Source organism: Rhopalosiphum padi, chromosome 4 (assembly GCF_020882245.1).
Source record: "Rhopalosiphum padi isolate XX-2018 chromosome 4, ASM2088224v1, whole genome shotgun sequence".
Classification (NCBI taxonomy): Eukaryota; Metazoa; Arthropoda; class Insecta; order Hemiptera; family Aphididae; genus Rhopalosiphum; species Rhopalosiphum padi.
The window spans coordinates 33,100,664-33,119,757 of NC_083600.1; the positions used below are offsets into that span (position 1 = coordinate 33,100,664).

The following is a 19,094-nucleotide window of genomic DNA, read 5'->3' on the forward strand; positions in this document are numbered from 1 at the left end:
TATAATATACATAGTAATATACAGTGTATTTCCTTTTAAAGGTGCCTAACGCGAAATATTTCAGTCCAGTGACTTCAGATTGATATGGAGTTTTCGGGAGGAAATAGGGAATAACTAAAATTTAAATACACATTTTTTGATGATTTTCAAAGTTTTATATCTTTCAGACTTCGGTGTGCGCATGCGCAATACAACTTGCATTTTTTTAAATAGCAATAGGTGTTTTCAAAACCAAATTCGGATGGACCGAATTTTATAAGTTATTTTTACCCCTTAACCATGACTCTAAAACCAAAATTGACTGAATAGGAACGAGCAATTAATGCTTTAATTTAAATCATTGAATTGACATTTACAACAAGACAAAATTGGACACGAACTAACAAAGTAAAATCTTGTGATGGATACTCATCGATTACTGTCTTTGAACAGTAATAGTTTTTTCGTTGTTTTTACTATTGAACGTTTATTTGGCTCTCATCCGGCACCAATAATCAAAGTATTTAGGTACTGCCGGTACTGGTAAATGTTGATGTAGGTAATCAAAAAAGGTCATCACTAGTAATATAATATCCTTTACACCTAGACACCTAGTGAAATCAAAGTTCTAGGACATCTCAACGAAAGGCATTTCGATGAATAAATAATAGGTATAGGTATATCGGTGAACGGATGTATTGAAGAATGGATATACATATATCGGCGAAACAATTTATTTATTTTTGAGGTTGTAACCTTTATATTGTTTTGAGTAAAGTTTTCGATTAAACTTAGTCGTAATAATTCATAATAATGCTCATTGTAATTTGTGGACAAAACTGTTCGCCCCAAAAAAAATGACCTTTCGCTTTTCGACTGCATCATCTCTTCGCCCAAATATTTTAAAACTACTTTACCTTTTCGCCCAAAAATATTAAAGCACTTTTAACCACATTTTTATAAAGTACGACGAGCAAAAAATACATCAATATAAAACTGGAACGATTAGTCGGTATGAATGGTATGATTTTATTAAATCAATGGCATTTAATTATTTAAATTATAATTTGACGATTTATACTTTTTGTATTAAAATTTTTATTCTTAACACTATATTGTAATAAATGACGAATACTTACAAATGTACTATGTAAAAATACATAATATACTTGTGGAGAGTATAATAAAAGTCGCCTCTTCGTGGTACTCTCTATGGCCCTCTGGGTAATGCTAAATGGCTTTTTAAAACTAATTTAGACAAATAAATAATAAAGTGATTCCCAAAATATGGATTATAAAGATGTGATCAAAAAGTGCTATAATGGTATTAGGCGAAAAGGTAAAGTAGTTTTAAAATATTTGGGCGATAAAAGACGTAGGCGAAAATCGAAAGGTCATTTTTAGACGACGAGAGTCCTGCCCGTAATTTGTAACGAACGAAACAAGATCGTTTTATCTGTATTTATTCATCAATGTTTGCAGCACCCTTTACAGTTTTACACATTATGTATAGTGATCACTGATCAAAAACAACTCTTACAGTTACAATACGACTAACCATAATAATAATATCGAATAGATTATTGTACTGAAAAATCTTAAAAATATTATAAGTAAAACTTCAAAAATGAATTTGTTTTTCCTTAACCCCTGCTATATATACTATTATAATAAATTAATAAATACACACATAAATAAAATGTTTCACCGATATAATATCCGTTCGCCGTTACATATAATTATGTAGGTAACGAAACGGATATCCGTAATCCGTATTCCGTTTACCTAATTCTTTCGCTAAAATTATACGGGAACGGCATACCACCATATACCAGTAAATCGAGGTAATAGCGTTGATTTACATCACGATTAAAGATATACCTTTATATCTTTAATAGCGATGTACACTAACAGCTATTAATAAATATTCTTTGCTGTTATTTGTCGGTCTTTTCCATTTTTCATCATTTCTGTAACCGTATAAGTGAATTTTTAAATTTTAATCGAATAGATATTATAAAAATTATTAGTAATAAGAATGTAAATATTTGTCTCTTAATTGTACTTGCGTTACCCCTAACTCAATGTCCCAATTAAATGAAACTGTAGATCTGGTATGTTCCAACAATAAGGTTAAGTTTTTCCATATCGATATCAAAAACTGACGGAGTACGATTCTATAACCCGGGAACTAAAATAAAAAACCGACGTTTAAAACCACGATTACCATTTACCTCAAGATCTTCTCCTGTATTAGATGTCAGTGCAGACGACGATTAAACTTAATATTTTAACTATTAATAAAAATACTTAATTGTAATTAATAAAATATGTAAATATCATTATCCTTGTAATTAGATTTTAAGACTCATACATCGTAATAGCATGTTATATTATGCTGACACATTTTAAGTTTAACAATAATAAAAAAAAGGTTAGACGAGTTTAGTAAAAAAAATATTAGTTATATATCTTCATGAATAATTGATTCGCCTAACAATGAGGTCTCGGTGCATTAGTTTTTTATTTATATAATATATACCTACATACAACCATAATGAATATCAAATACAAATATCATTAAACAATTTAAGTTTAAAAGTATGTATTTTAATTTTTAACCAGAAGCCATTTTTGTCGTTAGTACCTACGCATATGTGAATACCATATTATGTTTAGGTATACAAAATAATAATTTAAATGCATTTCAATACGACTAAAAAAGTTACAGCTAACAAAATAAAATAGTCACAAATATTTTAATGTGGTGCATTGGCGTTTATTACATCTAGTAAATTATATTCATTCAAATTACTGGTAGATCGGGACGACGTGGTCCGCTGCATCATATAATTGCAGATTACCTAAATTAATAATGCAGATTATTATAATTATGTTCGTTTAATATTATTCATTATAGCATACAGATAATAGTAGATAATATTGCTAGAAGCTAGAACCTAATATAAAATAAACATTTGAAATTTTTATTTTTCATTAAAAAAGAGCCACAACTTGTGAACAATACAATTTAATAGTATTTATGACATAGGCGAGCGGTCTTCCTGTCACCCGTAATAGTCAACTGCAGAAAGTACCCCGCCCTATCTATAATGAGTTTCATTTTTCTGCACCCGATTTGTATACATTTATACCCTTCTCCCCTTTTTGTGGTATAAAGAATATTGTAGACAATATATAAGAAAACAGTGTAGACGAGTGCGCATTTATAGGCCACCGACAGGGCCGTCCTTAGAATTTGCAAAACCCAAGGCAAAAATACTTGTAATATGTTACAAGGTGTACCTTTTTGTGGAACCTACATCGTTATTTTGATATTTACTAATTATATAAAACATACAGTTTAAAACGTTTAAATAATCTTTAAAACTAATTTTATTACTTTTTTCAAACGCGAGGTCCCAAATTTGAGCAAAATGCGCAAGGCCCTGGGCTCTGCTCGCCCTCCCCTAAAGACAGCCCTGGTCACCGGGTCACATCCTGCATCCTTTCATTTACTGCAAATAAAAACGTCGTGTTATACCCCGCAGTTTTACAGTGTATGGTTGCCAATAGTTTCACTTAAACCGAGACAAATAACTATTATTTACATTTCGAGGGAAAAATCGTGCACCGTTTGCACGGTCGACCACCAGTCGTAACACACTATTTATCGTAACTGGAATACGACACACGACTACAGTGATCAGCCTCTGCTACGACACACGACCGTAATCAGGCGCAACTTACATGTTACAAATCGGAATGATGACTAATCGACAAAATTATCAATTATTAGCGATAAGCCAATGAGCTGTAAGAAAAATATTGTTGTGGAGGATCGGGAAAACAATAACGCATAATAATAATTCAATAAATCAATAATCGATTGTCGTCACCGAGACAGGAAAATAATAAATTTTAAAATGCATTTCGTCAGTCAGTGAAATAGGTAATCGATTTATTATTTTATATCACTTATCAAAACAATATTGTTTTTTTACTGCAGAGAGTTAATAGTAAAAGACAAAAATGTTAACGTACATTTCGGAAGTTTACCTTATTCCGTGACAACTGCATGGCCGACCCAAAACACCTATATTAGCGACGCTATATTCAAAACAGCTATAGGTCGAGTCTTGAGTCCCGACCAAACCGGGACATATGGCACAACTACGTTACGTTTGTGTTCAGCGATTGTCATTATTCATTAAAATATATTCAGTGGCGGCGCCAGAAATTTTTTATGGTGGGGCAATTATGTATGATGATGGCTACTCGATCACCAACTAATTTGTTTATACCATATTTTCGGGAAAATATTGCCAAAAATGTTTTGGGTTTAATATGTAATATTTCTAAATAAACAATCAAAAAATATACCTAGGTATAGTTTATTATTAACACAAATGTACTACAGTAAAACTTCAAATTTCCTCCTTTTTCTTTTATTTGTAACAATACGTAACTTTTTATTTTTTAATGTATGAGATTTAAGTGTGCCGTTAGTATTAACTCTATGAAGTATATTTATTTCTAAATGTGCAAAAAAAGCATATTTAATTTGAATATAACTTTCAAACTTAAAATAATATAACTTAAGTCTAAAAACTCTTTAAAGTAATTAATATTAATTAATATATTAATGTAATGATTTACAATTTTTTCATTTATTTACATATTTTTAACATTAAATTATGGAGAGGAAATGGAGGAGCAAAATCAAATGTCGTGGGGGGGAGGGCACTTGCCACTTGCCCGCCCTGGCCCCCGTGTAGCGCCGTCCCTGAATATATTGTTATGATTATTGTGCCACAAATAACTAAACGTATATCAGTGACCTATTCAATAAACTAAAGATTATTTAAATATTTAATTAAATACCAAATTGCACTAATTGCAGACTATTGTATTATATGTTTATGGCCCACTATGAGCATTGAAAATTGGTCATTCCAACCTTCGGTTATATACATATTGTTTGCGATGCTCGAATGCTATTTCATGGACATTTCACGTGGGAGGTGTATACATTTAGGAGATACTTATATATAATCACTAACCGGCAACCGGTAACCGCAATGGAATACATGATTTATCATTTATCATTTCCGAGGACAATGTACGAGTATAATATTGTTAATATATATTTTTTTAATTCAGCGTAGGCTGAACGGCTGTGCACAACTCGATAGAGAATTTTTTCGTCAATTGTCCAACAGTATAAAAGGCGGCCATAAAAATATATTCCCACTAAAAAAAAAAAAACCGCATTATTAAATAATAATAATTATCCGTTTTTTATCAGTATACAATAATTTACATAGTTTACATCGTAATATACAAGTATAATTAATTATGAAGTAATAGACACTCGTTATATTGAAATATAGTGACGTAACTATACACAACATTTAATACAATATATACCTAAAAAAGTATGGAACTATTGAAACTTATTAGGTACGTGCACATTTAATAATTGCATTTATCTATACATAATAATCATAATATACATGTAGACGAAGTGTCATCAATAATGGGTGGCTTCTTCATTCAAATTGTTCACGTTTTCTTTTTTTTTCACATAGTTTATATTCTTATTGGGTCTACTGGTACAGATTGTATAATTTATAACAAATAAAAAAAAAAATTATACATTTAGTTATTAGATGCTATTTTAATAGTTTAGTCACTGGTTTGTATAATTTAAATCAAATGGGTCCTGATAGCCGATATAGGTTTAACGTCAAATATGAATTAATTCCAGTTAATATTGGATTAAATAAATAAGAAAAAATAACAAATGACGAGCAAAATACGGGTGTGAAAGGCACGACCTTTACTCAGTGGTGGATCGGCGTATACTGAAAAAAATTATATTAAATAATTTATAATTTATAAAATATATTTAAAAACTATATTTGACCGGTCCCTTAAATGTTTTCGTCCTAGATAGGCTAGATTAATGATTTTTTTGGGGATAGTATTAATGTATGCTTATTTTTAAATTTAATAGAATATGTATATGTGTTGCCATTATTTTTTAAGCAAAATAAATAAAATTTTACACTTGTTAAAAACGGAATACCTATAATATTAAATTTAAAAAAAAATTTAGTTTTATCTAATAAGATAATTTTTTTCAACAACGTCTGCAGACTGCAATGTCTTCAACATCAACATATTATTCAATACATTTTTCCGTACACTCATAAAATATGATATGATATGGTCATATGGATTATGGATGAAAATAAAAAAATAATATTTATAAATTATTATAAATAAGCAAAATGTATTTATATATTAAAGTATTAAAGTATAATATAATATTTAAGATATTCTCGATCTTAGGACAGCATTACAGCAATTCTCGAAATTTTTCGACTAGCGGGTTCATCAAGTTTCTGTGAAAAAAAACGCAGTAATGTTTGTGTAAAACAATTGTTTTATTTTATTATTGATAAAAGACGAATTACATTTTAAGTAAAAAAAAAATCCCTTTACTCAAACGCCAATATCACGATCTCGATATTATTATTTATTTATATTTAAGTACAAATATTATACGGACAACCGACGTGCGTCGCATTGTCACGACTATTATACTTAAATTTATGTACGCTTGATTTACGCGTTACAAAATTATAATAATAAATTAGTCAAAAGATGATTATTATTATTGTTATTATTATTATTATTATATTATTCAAAAATAAAATAATTAATAATAAATTCAGTTACAAATAATATTAATATTATTTTATGTTACCGTCGCTGCAGTGCGCGACTAAAAAAAATGCAACATATATTATTACACATAAAAAAAACTTAGGTTTAGACATGAAAATATATCTATTCATAAATATATGATATTTATTCATAAATGCTATCTGCGCCCACAAATATATTATATAATATACATTTGCAATTTCGATATAGTCAAAAATTGAATTATAATAGCTCTCGGTTAAACGTTACACCGGCGGTTTAATGTTGCACTATATCGATTAAATATTATATATTTAATTTTGATATATTATATCATAATTAATTATATTCTGTATACGTTATTGGTGTCCGTCCATATACGTTGTTGTAACGAGGTATATAATATAATATATGTAACAAAACAAAAAATTAAAATAATGAGACTAGATAAATCATAAAAAATTGAGATAAAATTATCACCATTGATAAATAATAATTATAGTATATATATTTATTATATATTGTGGGAGTAGAAAGAGTGAATAATAATAATCATAAGACATACACATCAAAGCGCAGACGAAAATGGTTTTATAATTTTATTCTAGAGCACATATAAAATATTGTAGTACTATTTTATTTACCCGGTTTAATAACTATATTATATATAATATTAACTACATACGCGTATTATATTATATAAATACAACGAAATAATATTCTTGTTCGTCCCCAATAAATATTTACAATAATATTATATTAAATATTCGACGACTTGATTCTTTAATCGTAAACTTATGATTAAAATAAAAAATATGATCACTGAATTAGATTGTCATCAAATTAATGTGTTACATCTTATAGAATGTATTTCGACAGAAACGATTTTGCGTCGATCCGCGTTGTGGAAGACATATAATATTATATAATTATTTATACAAATCAAATCGGGTGAAAAAAACGATCTGGTGTCCACAAGAATATTATAATAATAAGGTTTTTAACTTTTGTACTCTGTATATAATGTTAAAATTAAATTGGTAACATGCGGCGTACAAAAAAAAAAAAACAATGGATAACTATAATAAATGGTAATTAAAAAAATAACATTCCGAAAACTACACCCTCATACTTATACAGCGATGACGAAATGTATTGAACACCTGTGTGTCCCACACACGCGAATAAAAATTGTTTTGACTTGATAATGAGTATTATCGAGTGCGTAAGATCGATATATGAAGTATAATATATATAAATAAACATAGAATTGTTTTACAAGAATTCTCGTACTTAAAAAACATCAATGTGAAGTAAAATCAACCGATCGCCGCATCAAAGTAATATTGGTCTGGATAAAAAAAAAACCAAAATAAACTATAAAAACGAATCGAAACTATCGAATAAATGTTAACCTCATTCGACAAATAACCTATATATAGAAATATTATGTTGATGATAAATAAACGCTTATAAGATTCGCATTAATTGCAAATATTCGTTCTAAACGATATCAAACAAAAATAATATCATTCAAAATATACATAATACATAAAAATAATAATTTAAAAAAAAAAGAAAAATATATTAATTTTTAATATATATATATATATAGTTAAGGTAAATCATAATTGTTAGGAATGTTGTTGATTTTGATGAGAGGACTTGATATAGTGGGTCGAATGAGAGTGAAAACATCGTATAATGCGTGCTATACTTTTCTCTCGAACGATCAATTACCGAACCGTCGTCCCCGTCTTTGACGGCGATAATGAAATAACAAATTATATGTATAGATAATTATGTACAAAAACGGAAATAATAAACAAAAACAATTCGGAAGGAGTGAACGTCGAATTCCGGTGTCCCGAGAATCACGTTGGTGGCGGTCCGTTCATGTACCGGAGACCTAACGCGAACGACCACTTGTAATTGTTCTGTAAGTCACAGCACTGCGGTTCCAGCCAGCCGATCGAGCACAGGATCATGACTGCCAGGTAGAACGGCACTGCGATCCGGAGCGTGCGCCAGAGTAGCGCGGTGTTGTCCTTGATCTTCTTGTTGAGAGGTGTTTCCGCGATAGTTTCCTCCGCCGTTACGTCCGCGTCGACACTGCAAAAAACAAAACATAAGAATACGTTAGTTCGTTGAGTGACATCAGAAAACTCATATGGTGGCAGGTACGGTACATAAAATATACTGCAATCGAGTGGCAAGTATAATATTTTTTAGCTCTGCAGTAGCGACGAATAATCATAAAAACATCGTCAAGTCAACTATCATTAAAGGAAACCAAATAGATAATATTGACAACGATGGAGCTTTAGGCCTTTAATTTTTGAATACTTTACTTTTGGTATTCCCTACTGCTTGCAGCAATATGAGTTTTTACTAGTTATATTATAAGGCCTGTTTAGGACAAAAGAACCGGATGATTAGATTAAAATTCATAGTTAATATAAAGACGCGCTCCGATTTTAAAAACATATATTTACTGATTTGCTGTAAAATCAAGTAGTTAGTTAATGCCTAAATTTTCAGGATATAAGAGATAAACCTAGGTAGTAGGTACATATAATTATATATACGAATATAGTGAATGTTTTAAATACATTTTATCATAGCATTGTTTTCCTAATTTAAAAAATGATTATTTCAATATTTTCAAGAATTATAATATACCTACTTCCTAAAGTCATAATTTTCATAAAATATACATATTTTTACAACATAGGTACATATAATATATGTGTTATATTGAGATATCATAGATTTAAATTAAGTGAATCGAAAATGAAATAGTTTAAAAGTATTTATTTAGGAAATGTGCGAAATAATTAGCAATAAACATATGCTAGTTATGGATTCATATTACTGAATGACGTAATATTATTATCACCTTCGCAGAATATACACAGCACTATTTCGTTAGTGAAAAAAATATATAATTAAAAAGATAATAATTCTAAAGGGCACACAATTTATGATTTGTTTTTATGGTTTTAGAACGCATGGATTCGCATAATGAGAAAATTGTATGGTAAATCTAATCGTCATACATATTACAATGAACGTTCTAAAATTACGCATTGAGTTGTATGTTAAACGTAGAATTCACTTACTGCGGAGGTACCTAATTAATAATTTTCTGCTCGTTTCATCATTATTGTACACTAAAATATAGCGCGAGCACATAAAAAATTAAAAAAGACTAATTAAACACAATCCGCGTAAATACTCAAAATATGAAATTAAAACGTGGCATGGCGGCACACCAACACATCGGCAAAAAATATAGGGTTCTGTTCGTGAAACATTGTTTAGGAGCAATAATAATAATATTTAACGTCATTTCGGAAACTTGGCGCACTAGTAACTAAACGCCGTTTGTTTTATTATTAAACTGTACATATTTTCTTAATGTGGTTAAAATATGTGCGTTTCGTATTTTCATACATTATAATCGCTCTCTATGTATTCGTATCATAAGATTGGACTTCAAGACCGTACAATATAGGTACTGTACGTGTAATACTATAGCTTTTTAACAACTCGACGAATCTCATTAGTGCATGTTTATAAAGTCAGGGGCTTTTAAACGAATGCATTCGTTTTTTGCTATCTTTAAGATAGAATTAAGTTATCAAAATTAATTTTTAATCATTAATAATATATATACAGCACGTATTCAATTATATTTTTGCGTATTTTATTAGTTAAGATGATCAACAAGATAAATTTTTGTGCTTCAAAATTGCAACTCTGGACTTATAATGTATAGAAATGGATTTATTCGTAGTTCTGAAGTTAAAAATCTCTTTTAATATACCTACGTGCTGTGTTAGATTAGGTGCAGTACCATTACATTACAATTAATAGCAGTAATTATTAATAATTAATGAGAGAAGACATTTATCGTATGAAAATAAATTTAATTTTGATCTGAAAAAATGATGGTTTTATTTGACAAATTTAAAAATCAAGAAAATATGCATTACGAAATAATTCTACGTAATAGAAGTATTATGAGTATTATTATATGTGATATTATAATGTAGGTTAATGTTTATAGTTTGAGCGATTAGATTAGGATAATTAGCGTAATATTCCAGGCCTTTTTAAAACAGAGTACCCGGTGATCATTTATTAACTAGATAAAATACAGTTTATAATAAATTTATAATAATAACAGAAAATAATGTATTCATAAAACGATAGTGCTATGACGATGGCATAAATGAGTGAAAACAATATTCCTACTATAATTATATAAATAATATTATTTTCTTACACGCAGACGGTTCACGGTCATCCGAAAAGAAGATTTTTAAGGTCGACAAGTATATTATATAGGTGTATATGTCGAGATATCGCGGGAAAACGACACGACTGAACTACTAAAGAGATAAAACAAATTATATGATTGCAGTTGATAGGCTTATTTACTTGCATACGAGAAATCATAAAAAAAAATAAATATACTTAAGACCTAAGCTACCGGGTTGTTTAAAATATTTTAGTTTTCCTGATTTTTTTTATTAATTATACTCAATAATTAAGAAAAATACTGAGAATTTACTACAAGAAATTATTTTCAATATAAAAGATAGAAGTAAATTTTCTACCTTAAGACATGATTTTCACATAATTCTACGGGTACTCGTCTTTAATTTTTTTTAAATCAGATAATTAACTAGTCTAAAGTATTGTTTGTCTCATTTTTTTTTTTATACATAATATTTAATTATTTTCTTACATGCAGTATCCGAAAAATATTATATCGACAACGGTTTAGAAAACAACAAGCTCAAGGTCAATGTGGGACGAGTATAACATGTGATAATATAAATGTGTTTAATGTTATGAACACGAAGGTCTTCACTTCATAGGTTTTTGTTTTAAACTACGGGTAGAATTGATTAAGGTCACGATCACAGAGAAATGGCACCCGTACCGGTCTTCTTTGCGGTGTGTATTATTGTATAATAATTATACCTATATAAAATTAAACAACTGCATGCAGTATATTATACTTATTACCCTGAAATAATTATTATAGAAGGGATGATAATACATATTGTAGTTGTTAAAATACAGTCAAGACTGTCTTAAGATTTTATACACTTAAAAATTGTTAAATAATAAATATGCACTAAAATCCTTAGATATGCGAAAAAATTCAGTTTAAAATTAAAAAAATATGAAACAAAAAGTAAAAAGTATTGTCTAGATTTTGCAATAGTATCTAGTAACGATGTAATACAAATTTTGGATTAATTTCCACTTACAACTAGCAAAAAGGAAAAACATGTAAACGCTTTAACAACTTTACAAAGTATAGGTAAACAGTCATTCTAAATAACAGAGTTAATAAACATCACCTTTAATTTTTTTTTACAAAAATATTATAGTATTATTACTGACTAAGGTTAGGTAGCTATATTATGAAATGGTCAGTTCGGTCGTCGATTTTTACAGGACGAACCCAATTGTCGTAGACGAACTGTAATTACTTGTTGTAATAATACAGAGATGGGAGGCAATGCACAAGTAGGCTGGGTGCAGTACAGTCGTGGGTCACATAATCTATTATATTATGTAGGAACCGGTATAATATGTATATTAATAATAAACCGATATTGTCGCACATTCACCATGTCATGACCTACATCATCCGGAGTAAGAGAACGGGTTATGATCGAATATTAATATCATAATAAAAGATAACTGACTAATCATTAATACAATTATAGATGTTCTAAATGATACTATACAATTTAAAAATTTTTTAAACCGTAACAATAATGATATAAAAATGTGAAAACTAATGATTTCCAACTGTATTTATATGTTCTATGAAATAGTTTTTTTAATCCCAAAATAAAAATTTTAAAAATCTTTTGATGATAGAACTCTTTACTTAATTTTTAACATTAGTAGATAAAAAAATACGCTGTCCCAAAAATTATTTTTAATGTGACTACCTATCTAGATACTTTATTTTAAAAACAAAATATGTATTATAATTTATAATACATTTATTTGCACGTTGGTAATTTTTAAAGTATTCATGCATACTTATAATTAGAGAAAAGAACGAAATTAAATAGACTAAATAAAATGTGAATTTTAACCACGTCAAAATCATCTTTAGCAAAAAACTATACTAGCCGAATAACGTGATAAAAAAAAATTGTATCTGGTGAGAAACGTATTAACTCCTTTCTATTGAGGTTTAAGTATAATATTTTATATTATTTATGTTTTAACTTATAACGTAGTAAATACATTGCGTATTTTGCTATTCATTTAAAAGGGTCAGAACAAGACAGAACAAAGATATATCAATAGAATATATAAAAATGTATGACACATACACATAAGATATTACATAGTAATATATCAACCCCTTTTACTGACGAAAGCGTTAACGCATATAGCCACCATTAGAATACATTTACAATTATAATGTACGTCATCATCGTGTATACAATGCACTAGGAGTTGGAGATATAACACAGTTTAAGGTATTTTTACTGCGATAACAATATTATACATTGTGATATTTATTGTATCGCCTATAGCCTATATAGGCATTATAATATAAGCATGTCCCATAAACACTATAATACATTCGATTGTAATACAATTACATTTTTACGATTATAAACTATTGGTTATAATTATTAAAATACTATTTTTAGTATTATATTTAAGCTGAATAAAAATATATACACTAAGTATCTCTACATTTTCATGTTTATGAAAAAAATATTAAATAATAATTATTATTTTGATGATTAATTCTGATAAATTAATAATTTCATAATCGAAAGCAAAATTAACTTTTATATATTTTTTAAAATAAAATATCTACCTAGTTTTTGTATATAAATAATCAATAAATCACAAAGAATAGCCAGAATACCTCACGAATTTTACGGTTAATATTAATATTTCACTTATCTTAACTTAAAATACTACGTTAAAAAAATTAATTTAATATTTTAGGCATCATCAATTTTAGGAAAATAACTTGCTTCTGTTTATATAAAATTAAAAGAATTAGATTCAGAAATCTTTTTAATTATCAAAATAAAAATTATTTTACCTGTAAAAACGTTGATTCGTGACTATATAATATATATAACATTATATAAAAGCAATTTTTTTTCATTAAATCATCTAGAAAATAAGTGTAGCCATTCACATAAATAACTTGTATGATACAAGTTGTATCAGTTGTATCTAAACCTAATACACTATTTTTCGAGTAATCAATTAATTTAAGTTTTAATTTTATTTCCTAGCAGACTATATAGGAGTCATATTATAGGTACACAATAAAATTAAACTGAGTGAGAGTGATAGTGACGCATGCGATATCGTCGTATTCTCGTTTTAAGCGAAACTTATAGTTTTGCATAATTTTTTAAGCCAACACTTACTAGTGTGTTACTACTATAATGACTCAACCTGTGACCCACGCATGTTAAATAGGTGTTTATAGAGAATACCAACTGTAGCATGTGCTAACAATATACACGTTTATAATTATGCAGATGCAGATAGCATGTACTATAAAGTAGCAAAAATAGGCAAAAAAAAACTATTTTGAAATATGTCCGGACAAAAACTAAGGACGTAATATGTAAAAGAAACCATCTAAAAAGTACAAAATTTTATATATATTTTTCCTGTGGAAATTAGATGTAACGCAAACTGTAAATAACTCTTAATTTCAGTACATTTGGACACAGAATTTGTCGACCTAAAAGTTCTGTTGATTAAGTTTTCAAGAACTTAAAAAAAAAATATTTCAACTATAGTACCTTTAACAACATTTTCGGCGTTAAGAAAAAAACATGCCACCTTGGAGGTCCAGATAGAAGTAGACCGACAGCAAAAAGTATAGAACATTGGTGATAACGCTTTTAGAGTAGTGTAAAGGGCTCTGGACGACGAGCAACGAATCTGGCTGATCGGTGATCATTATAGGAAAGGATTCGTCGGCCACGAGCGAAATTTCAGTCTGCATATTAGCGAAATACTTTACTATGAAAATAATACTCAAAAGAAAACGGAGAAATTCGGAAAAATAAATAAAGGCAAAAAATCAGAAATATTTAAAACTGTTTAGAAACGCGAGTAACGATAGATCAGTCTCTAAGCGCAGAGGCGATACGACTGCGGCGGCGAATAGAAATATACTAAACACTAAAGTATTAAACTGCTAGTCAGACAGACGACAGCGCGCGAGAATTGCGCCTGGGCCTGCCGCCCGCGCGTTACATCATAATATATTACAATATAATACTATTATTATACATAATACGTCTCCACACACTCAACACGGATAACTGGTTTAAATTTCTTCTCACGGAGGACACAACTCGGTACAGTCTAATCCAATAAACGCTCCCCCACCAGATCACCCCCGACATACACGATTGACTTGGGTTTTAAACGCTTTCTATATTCATCTGATGAGTTAGATAAAAATTACTAGTAAACTATAATACATTTATAATAGAACACGTAGTATCTGAATAGATAGCTTAAATATTAATTTTATTTCATTAAAAAACCATGTTATCTAGGTATATAGAATAATAATGTGCATACAATATACCCTGTGTACGAGAAAGACGACCCACGTCTACTTTTATGATTAACTAGAAAATATTTTGGAACGTGTCCGACAGATATTTTTAATTTTTCAACACAATATTAGATTGATACCAGCGCAGAATACTTGGGAATTTAATTATTTCTGTGTATGATCAACGGGATCAACGTAAATACACAGTCTATTTGAAATAAAAACTAAAAGTGTAAGTCAAATGGGCCAAATAAAAATCAACTAAGATACAAATCTCGCTAGAATATATATTTAAATTTAAGTCAATACTCAACACGATGAAAAAAATATTAAATGGCTTAACAATTAAAAGCACGTACGTACAAAAAATAACAGGAAAATAGGTACATAGTGTAACTTATCAAGACGTATAGACACGTAAACCTAAAGGTAATGATTGCCAAACATCGACGGCCGTTTCAACGTAAAAACAATGTCGAATATTGTTGCAAAACAATTCTCGCACACATGACAGGAAAAAAAAACAATAACAAACCTACTTATATTTTCAGTTAAGTATCTCATATAAGAAGTAAAGTAATTTAGTATTATAGAATTTATAAAAAATATCATGGGAAGTTGGATTATTCTATTTAGTATTTACTCAATTGCTGACGCACTAATCAGTATCATAATTTTCACGCTAAAAAGTAATTAGTTATATCACTTATATCTATTATTATACCATTTACAATAATACAATATACTTATCGTACAATAACAAAATTAAAGGACAATAATTATATATTATATAATAAATTAGGAGTTTTATAAGTATAACAGATTACGTAATTTTTAATCGTATAGCGATATATACAGTATAAATATACAATATTGAAATAATAATAATACATCGCATGCATAACATATTTTCAGAAGTTAAAATATTTGTAAGACCAAAATAATTTTGTATTTTTTTAGTGATACACATTACACATTATTTTTTATAGAATAATTTTACCTTGTACAATTTATAATAATTAATTTTGGTTAAAAATATATAGTGTGTCTATGAAAAAATAAAATATTTAGAAGATGAAGGATAACTATATGCACTTCTAATCAAAGATATATTTTTGTCATTATTGCTATTGAAAAACTATTACAAATAATATAATACTAACAATAAGTACCAAATAGTATGATAAAAATATTATAAAATATAATAAATATTTAATGTATGAATATTATAAAGAATAAAATATATTAGTCTATTAGCATATTTTATTATATTTACTATAAAGGTAGTCAAAATAATCTATTAAATTGGATTATCTGTCAATGCTTTAACTTCAATTCTATGTTTAATAGACCAACTATCCACATCAGTGATACATGCAAAATTAAAGCTCAAGGTTATGAGTTTATGACAATTGAAATATCTAAATTTCACAATTTAGAGAACATTTTTATATGTTTTATTTTTTATAATTTATTAATATAAAAACATTGAAAAACAATATGAGGAAATAAGCAAAATATAATCAAGACCTTTCCAGTATCTAATAATCTAATCTGTATTTGTGTACAGTACCTCATTAATGTTGTGGAAGATTGAAGATCGATCTGTGTTAAGGGTAAACATGCAGAAAATAAATATTATTTTCAGCTTACCTGGAGACCCAGGACAGCATGAAATACAGAACATAAGATAAAACATTTATTTATGACTCAAAACAAATATTTTCTGGCATATTTAGAATTGTATTATGTATTATTAATTACATATTAATTATTAATAATTAACCTAAACTATCAAAAAATAATGTTCAAACTTTATTTTACCTAGATATCTTATTAAAACATGATGTAAAATAAAATATTTAAATTATTTTATACTAAACTAAGTATTTTTTCTCGCAAGCCTAACGAGTAGTAATGAGATAAAGGAGATTAAATGTTTGATATTTTATAGTAATTAACATTACTATAAAAGATTATTATTTTCATAATTTATGAATGGTATTCAAAATTTCCAATATATCCCCATTGCAATAATACTTTTCCATTTATATACAATTTGAAGTTCTAATATTTTAAATTTCATGTTGATTTAGGATAACAATGTTTTAACAAAATTAAAATAATTTAAATATAATTAAAATTAATATAACTAGGCATTGTTCATCTAAAATAAATATTATTTAATTTTTAATTATTAATCATATTACCTACAAATAATTCATGATACCATAAATAGTTGTATCTTGTTAATACTTAGGGAAAAAGTAAACTAACTCCGCACTACAAAATAAAATAATATCACATTTATTAAGAAGTGATGCTCATGTTATTTCCTTCTTACAAATGCACAACATAATACATTTTTATTTAGCAGAATGCATTTTGTGTTGTTTATTTTAATACTGTAAAAAATTGGCATATCATTAAATTTTAAGTTGCGAGTATTATGTGTGTTCTCTCATCAGTAATTTTTTATATTTTAATTTAAAGTAAGTTGTAAAATTTTAGATTCTGAGTAATGAATGTATTGGTTTTATAAATTTTTTTGTGTATCTATTTTATAGTAATTAAAAAAATAGTATTATTTTCAATATCGATATCTTTGTTTGTAGAAAAGTGAATTTAGTTATTCCTTTTAGATCAAAATTAAAAATAAGCTGGAGCATAATATGATTTTTTTTATAAATCTAGTTTTAGGCGAAATTTATATTTTTATTTAGTTGTAATTCAAAAATCAATAACCATAAATACTTGAAATTTTCACCAAATGCTGATATTTTTATTTTCTATAGATAGCAAAGGAATAATTTCTACTCGATCAAAACGTTTAAAAAATTAATACAAGATTCCTCATGAATTGCTTTTTTATATAACAAACATATTTATAACATACTATAGTAAGTATGTATTGACTCAAAAGTTATGCATTTAACAGTAAAACATGATATAAATACATATTTTAAATTTTTATAAACATTTAATATTATTAATATAATAAATGCATTTAATCTATCATATTACTAATAGTAAAATAAGTTACTACAATAATTAATAGTTATGTAATTATAATTATGGCTGACAGACTTTTCGCTAAGAATTGTTTTTTATATGCATTTATTTATTTATCATAGAATTAAAATGTACAACATACAATATAATACTTTTTTAAATTTCAATATTTTACTTCCTAACAAGTCGTTTTTAAAATTGAAACAAAAAAAAAACAATGTGAAAACACACATAATATTTCTATATTTGAATTTGATAATAGGATCATTTCACTGTATTATTAAAATTAAACAAAATAGATTCACTTGAATGCAAATTTGCTATGTTCTATATTTATATTCACCACATTAATCCTAACTTCTCCATATTTAAATATTTAATTATATTACAACATACTGTATGAATTATTATGTTCTAAATATAAATTTTATTCAAATTTCAAATAGTCAATTTTTTTTAAATTTTATATGTAATTAATTTATGTTTGAATGAAAAAAATAATCATTTTTCATATAAACATTATATACCTATTATAAAATATTCTTTATGTACTTTTAGACTAAAAATTACAACGCGAAAGAGCTAAGACTGGTTGAATATAATATACTGTTATTGCAATAAACTATATTATTCTTTAGATAGACCAAACTTACATATCGGTGTTAATGTGACTTTCGCAGCCATCCAATTTGTCATCATCACTGCAAAGTTCTGATGATCTTCCTATGAGATCTTTGCAAGTCTGCTGTAGTTCTTTTAACTGTTTTTCATTATTCTCTATTCTCTA

General features: G+C 27.4%; 1 protein-coding gene and 1 long non-coding RNA gene across 6 annotated transcripts in view; both read right to left on the bottom strand.

Moving 5' to 3' along the window:
* Positions 1-1,932: 1,932 nt before the first annotated feature.
* On the bottom strand, positions 1,933-4,388 carry LOC132929648 (uncharacterized). Of its 3 annotated transcripts, none has more exons than XR_009662128.1 (3): positions 4,024-4,388; positions 3,383-3,497; positions 1,933-2,843 (listed from the first exon to the last, which is right to left on the bottom strand). It is a non-coding gene; the product is annotated as an uncharacterized LOC132929648 (long non-coding RNA). The 3 variants fall into 3 exon arrangements; XR_009662129.1 differs by having other exon boundaries at positions 1,934-2,843; positions 4,039-4,387; XR_009662127.1 differs by lacking the exon at positions 4,024-4,388 and adding an exon at positions 3,591-3,751 and having other exon boundaries at positions 1,935-2,843.
* Positions 4,389-6,410: 2,022 nt separating this feature from the next.
* LOC132929656 (uncharacterized) overlaps positions 6,411-19,094 on the bottom strand; it is a 163,117-nt gene continuing 150,433 nt past the window's right edge. For 2 of the 3 annotated variants that reach the window (XM_060995162.1, XM_060995163.1), the window contains 2 exons: positions 18,961-19,091; positions 6,411-8,805 (listed from right to left, as the gene is read on the bottom strand). In XM_060995162.1, coding sequence (XP_060851145.1) covers positions 8,568-8,805; positions 18,961-19,091 — 369 coding nt within the window. In that variant the 3' untranslated portion in view covers positions 6,411-8,567. Of the gene's footprint in view, positions 8,806-16,868; positions 16,949-18,960; positions 19,092-19,094 lie in introns of all 3 variants that reach the window. The other variant, XR_009662131.1, reaches the window with a different exon arrangement.